This window comes from Fulmarus glacialis, unplaced genomic scaffold (genome assembly GCF_000690835.1).
Source record: "Fulmarus glacialis isolate BGI_N327 unplaced genomic scaffold, ASM69083v1 scaffold43159, whole genome shotgun sequence".
Taxonomy (NCBI): Eukaryota; Metazoa; Chordata; class Aves; order Procellariiformes; family Procellariidae; genus Fulmarus; species Fulmarus glacialis.
Window position 1 is genome coordinate 35897 of NW_009233423.1, and position 6167 is coordinate 42063.

General features: G+C 37.7%; 1 protein-coding gene across 1 annotated transcript in view; it reads left to right on the forward strand.

The window, feature by feature from the left end:
- Nucleotides 1-2197, forward strand: part of LOC104082259 (interphotoreceptor matrix proteoglycan 1-like) — a gene marked incomplete at its 3' end in the record, with an annotated part of 35390 nt that extends 33193 nt beyond the window's left edge. Inside the window, exons 11-13 of the mRNA XM_009585315.1 lie at nucleotides 267-343; nucleotides 969-1503; nucleotides 2049-2197. Coding sequence (XP_009583610.1) covers nucleotides 267-343; nucleotides 969-1503; nucleotides 2049-2197 — 761 coding nt within the window. The remainder of the gene's footprint in view (nucleotides 1-266; nucleotides 344-968; nucleotides 1504-2048) is intronic.
- Between the last annotated feature and the right edge of the window lie 3970 nt (nucleotides 2198-6167).

The following is a 6167-nucleotide window of genomic DNA, read 5'->3' on the forward strand; positions in this document are numbered from 1 at the left end:
ATGGTTCAGCTCTCTGCAGACCTATCCTATTTATACTAAATAAAGAGTACAAAGAATACTGCATATAAAATTCTTGTTTTTCTCATAATTGCCAGTTTAAATGGAAATTTATGCCTCTTTCTTCTTAACACAGATTTTTTTAAAGTAATTTTTTGATGAAGAATGGTTTTAATACTGTTTTTTACTGAGTTTATGTGTTTTGATCAGTTTTCAGTGTGCCACTGCTGAAATATTGTGCTCGCTCTCTCTAATTTTTTTTTTCCCAGAATCTATTATACCACCTAGTGATTTTGATAATGATATCCAGGCCATGGTCACTATTCCTCTGGCAGGCCCTGATTTGGTAAGTTAATACTGTTTGTTATGTTTGTTTATTTCTCCGTGAGAAATGGAATTAAACAGTGTTAAGATGTACATAAAGATACAGAAAAAGCCTCTTATGCTAAAATACATATCTGCCTTTTATAAATGCTGTAAGGATTAATGTTGTGGTGTTATACTGCAACAGAGATACTGTTTAGAGCATTTATGGGTGAATATCATAGAATCATAGAATAATAGAATAGTTTGGGTTGGAAGGGACCTTAAAGATCATCTAGTTCCAACCCCCCTGCCATGGTCAGGGACACCTTCCACTAGACCAGGTTGCTCAAAGCCCTGTCCAACCTGGGCTTAATTACCTTTTCCAGTTTTAATTACAAAGTAAACAATGCCTCACCAGTTCAGTAGTACAACTCAATGACAGAATGAGACAGTTAACAGGGATAGTGAAAGTCATCTTTCTTTGACCATTTTTAAAATTACAGGCAGTGTGATTAGGATCACATGCACATGCCAAACATTTTATACATCCCATGACTTCATGCTGAGTTAGCTGTTTGCAAGCTCCTGTGGCTAAAGATTATTGGCCTTTTTAGCAATAAAAGTTAAACATAATAACGAAAGCTGCTTTTAAAAAACTTTTTCAGGAGGACTCCATGAGGGTGGAACTCCCACTAGGTTACCCCAGCCCAGCAACAGTGGACCAAACAGGAGACATCTTGGTCAATGAATTTACAACTGGAATTGTGCTAAGTGGAGAGACCAGTGCCCCTGAAGACTTTAATAATTTTGTTTCATCTGAACCTGTGTTCCCTACCAAACCTTCCAGAGAACCATTTCAGGATAAATATCCTCCAGACACAGAAGATATCATTACTGACCACCAAAGTTTCACAGTGCCTTTCAATGCTCTGGGTAGCACTAGCAGTCCTCCAAAACCAGAGGACTCCTATTTGCCTCCTCCAGCAGATGATTCTGCTAGCAATGACTTAATCACTGATGGCTATGAGTCTCCAACGGAGCAGGTTACTACACTGGCAGTTTATACCACAGGTAGCTTTACCCCACCTAATCTCCTGCAAGCCGGAGATGAGAATAGTGAAGCTGAGGAGAACAAAGAACTGAGTGATATAACACAGCCACCTTTCAAGGAAGTTGACCAAGATAGTCTGTCTGGACAAGGTAAGACACAAAAGATTTTTCCATAAGAGAGAGTAGGAGACATCCAGTTGTTATTACACATATAGTCACTTATAATTACAGTAAGCATTCCTTTCAGTTGTGACAGAAATTTTTCTGGACCATCAAAGGTGAAAAATTTACATTTCTGATGCCCACTTAAAGAAAATCTTAATGTACCTGACTTCAAGGTTGTCAAAGCAAAAAAAAAACCACCCAAACCAACAACAAATGCCTAAGGATAAGGCGCACTTTCTACAGGGTATTATGGTAAAAATTCAAAAAGGCAGAGCAAAAAGACATGTCAGAAAAAAAAAAAAAAGAAATCCCAGACTAACACAAAAAATTCTGGTATTTAAAATGTGGAAGGTAAATCAGGTTCTACAGATAAATCTGGATGATAGCAGCAAGAGTATCATGAAATCGTTTATTCCAAGCAAAGAGTACCAGGGGTCAGAAAAGTTTACATATCTACAGGTCTGATGAATGTGAAAAATGTCTAAAAATTTCTGGTTTTGATGTTTGTTTATTCAGTTTTATCCATACAGGACTGAGCAAGGCCTTTCATGTCCCACCCTGCACTCCTCTTGGAGTGAGCATAATGAACCCTCCTCCCCCTTTCAAGATGTTCCTCCTGACCCAGCATGCCCAGAAACAGCAAGAGGGCACCTTCATCCCTGCTGCCCAGCCACATCCTGTAAGGCAAATAGGCAATGTTTGCGTAGCTGATTGGAAATACCCCACTGCATGGTGATAACATCCTTCACAATGGGCCCACACAGCAGAAATGTGAGAGAGGGGAATGCCCATGTAGTGTACTGTCTATAGTATTGTTCTTTCTGGATCCAGTAAATAACAAGATCAGCGTTTTAAAGAACAAAGAATGTAAAGGCTGCCACTTGGGATCATACACTAATCAGCACTGGACAGGGAAGAGCATAGCATATTACATGGTCATGTTGTTGCACAAGGTAGTTTATGTACTGAATAAGAACTTCCTGTTCTATAGTCTTGCCTTTACACACACAGTTCTGAAATAAGAGAAAGGCAAATACTTTATGATTAGCAGAGTGACTTAAAGATTAGAAAATCAATTCTTATAAGAATCAATTGTGAAATGTTCCTGAAAATAAAGTTTATGATGACAAGTGTTAAACACAACTATTTTCAAATGCATGCTGAGAAGTCTTGTAATGCTGCTGATAAAAGCACAGCATACCTTCAAATAACAGTACATCATACCTTTAAATAACATTCATTATAACTGTGGAAAAGTGTAACATTTACAGGGGAAAAAAAAGTCATATGCATTTTTCGTTCTATTCATTCATTGGGTTAGGGATTTAATGTCATAAAAACCACATAAAACCACATATCTATTTTGCAATTTGCTAAATAGCTGAAAAAACCTTGTAGCCTAACAGCTCCAAATGACTGAAGAGAAGCAGCAGAGGGTATTTGACTCACCAAAAATGCAGAGCAACTTATGCTGAAGATACTAGTTCCATTCTTCTTCTTCAGATCAAAAATTGTGAAGAATTTCTTTATTGCAATTTATTATAGTTACTGTCTGATTGTTTTTCACTGGATGGGAGGAGGGATACAGAAGATGGACCTCTCTCTGGCCCCAAGGTTCAAGCTTGCTTGATCATTCCACAGTGACAGTGCGGGACCACAGTTCATTTGACTCTTGCACAGGCTCTGATACCTCAGATCAAAATGGGGATTAGATTATGTGTTCCTAAATGATCCTCAGAGACAATACATTGCACAGTTTAATGATTTTCAATGTCATCAGGCAAATATCAGGACCAAGGGAAATTTTAGAAAGGATAATACAAATGGACAGTTCACTGCTTACTAACCCAGATATCTTTAACAAATTTTTCTCATATAATTTGTAATTCAGTAAAAAAATACATAAAGGTTTTTCTTCTTCCTAAAGCCATTATTGCCAGTGCCCAAAGAACATGGATTTGTTCGCTTAAAGAGGTGTGGATCTTCTGTAAGTGCAAGTTTGATCCTCTAAGCACCTGGTGCTGACCCTTTAAATACTGTTGCACATTTGAGTTGGAACCTGTCAATCTGCAAAACAGAATGAACTGTCTACAGCTGTAAAAGAAAGGTTCCCCAAAATAAGGCCCACTATCTTGTTCCTCCTTGTGGAACACAAGTTATGTCCAAAACAAGCACTAAAATATAAGAATTCCATCATCATCTCTGCAGCTGAGTAGAAGGAGAAAAATTATTGTTCCCTGTCTAAAAAGAAGGGATGCCGTGTTAGCAATGACACAAAGCTGTAGTTATTATATTTGCTTAAAATCTTAGAGTACACAAAACATACTGCATGCTTAACAGAAGAGAGATGTTGAAAATCTGTGTACTGAGTTCTTAAGAGTAAACAGTGTATACTTTTTAAAACTTTTTCTCTTTTTATAACTTTTTCAATTCTGGAAGTCCTGTGTACAGCATTCCCTGTATTCTTTTATTTCCCTAGATGTTGCATATTTGATAGGAGCTGATAGAATTTGGTCTGGAAATTCAGGACTTCACAACATTTATGACAGAGGTTTTATTAAAGTCAACAGTGTCGGTGATATTAATTTTAATACGGCAAACAGAATTCCTCACTAGCAGGTACAGAATTTTTCACAATTTGTGCCTGGCTGCATTTCATAGCCATGTTTCTTAGTAATATTTAAAAAAAAAAAACAAACAACTTTTAACCGTTGCTGGTGTGAAACGGCAGGAACTACCTAGTGCTGTATAAGGTTGGACAGAGGGTCAGGGTTTAAACAGTTCCCTGCAATTCTACTACATTAATTTCCAGACATTTCCCCACCCTACAGTCCAGAAGATGGAACAAATTTTCTTCCTCACATATTTAGAACTTTAAATTCACTCTTCTTTACCATAAAAGGAGGAGCTGGCTAGCAGAAATAACGTAGTTTGAGATTCTTTTAGGTGTCCTCATCATCTGTATGTTTCACAGATGGACTTTATTGCATTGGTTACGTGTGTGTGTAACTACAGGCTGAACGTTACTACAGATTCCTGAACACTGAATGTATACAACCTACACCAACTATTTTAATTGTGCCTACCTGAGCAAAGCAATAACAAAAAATTATTTCACAGCTCCCAAAAATATAAACAGACTCAGCCTCACACACACAAATTTCTGCATACATCATCTAGGGAAAGGAGAGTAAAAATCAGGTGAGGGAAGAGGAGTCAAACTAACAAGAGGTGTCCTTTTAAGCTGTGTAGGATGGGATTTGTCAGGCTTGGGCAGATAGTGGGAGGAATGAGCCTGGAGCAGAAGTGAAGCTTCTTTCAGATGGCACTGTGTTCATTTTGGACAGTGATGCTGTCCATGGGCAGTAAAGAGCAGAGCAGTGATTAGACAGCTGTGCTGGCCAAATGGTGATGGCAGTTACTCCACCCCTTGAAGTAGCCCAGAAGTACTAGGAAGATGCTAAGCTGTCTTTAAAGTAAGCCTAGCCTTTGAATTTCAAATTCTGTTTTGAGATTTCTTAATAGAATTAAGAGAAAAACCCTGGTACAAATTTCCAGACCTCTTACTGAAAGTTCTGAAATGCCTGGATCAGATGTCATGGTTTAAACATTTGACTACTCGAAAAGGTTTTTCTTTGCTGTAACACCTTCAAAATCTAGGCTATTTCCATCTTCCACTTACAACCAGAACAAAAAATCTGCTTTTTTCTACTGTCTATGATGCCTGTTCAGTGTTCTCTAGCATTCCTCTTTCTTCTTCATATTTTTTTTCCCCTCTGGAGTTAACTCATCAATATGTTTTCTGTATGGTTAAATTTCTTCTCCCTCTCTTTGCAGTATTCCTGTGACTCTGTCTAAAACAGTACGACCATTCAGAAAGGAAGCCACTTGTGTAATGTATTAGACAGATTGTATTTCAAAAACCAAGAAAATTTCAGCAGTAAAACAAATGCAAACAAATGTATAAACACATAAAAGAGTTCATGAAGTCTGTAACAACAATAATGATACACTTTTACTTCCTAAACAGTAAGAAGAATTTTAATTTCCATTTGTTTTAATTGTAACTACTAACAAATTATACAACCTAGGTAAATGGTTATCCCAAAATCGTGACTGTCATGGAGGAAGCAATATTTCTGGAGAAGTTATTCCAGAAGCTTAGGGCAAAATAAAGCTAGCAGTAAAATACTTTAGCTATTCTGTTGTACTACATCTCAGTCTCACCAGCCTGGATCATCTTCAAGCTCTCAAGAAAGACTGTGAGAGAAGATGACTCTGCAGGGTGTATCAGAGTTTTTTCTGTGAGAAAAAAACACTGATGATGGTGGTCACATCTCTGTATATGTAACTGATAAGAACCTCATTAATTTCCATAATTTCTCTCACGCTCACACAGCTTTGTTGTGAGTGGTCCCCTTTGATACCTTCCTCCTGCCCAACAGTTAATTCAGTTAATTAGCATTCCTCACTCACTACTATTGCTAAGCAATCTCTAGAAAAGTTCAGTATTCTGGGTGTTTGGGGATTCTTTCTGCCTCTGCTTCATCCCCAGCTGCCTAAGCACCATTTGTGCTTAGCATAGCTTTCTATTTGGCATAACCAGCATTGTCATGGAAAACAAAACCCCATTACTTCTTGCAAGAACC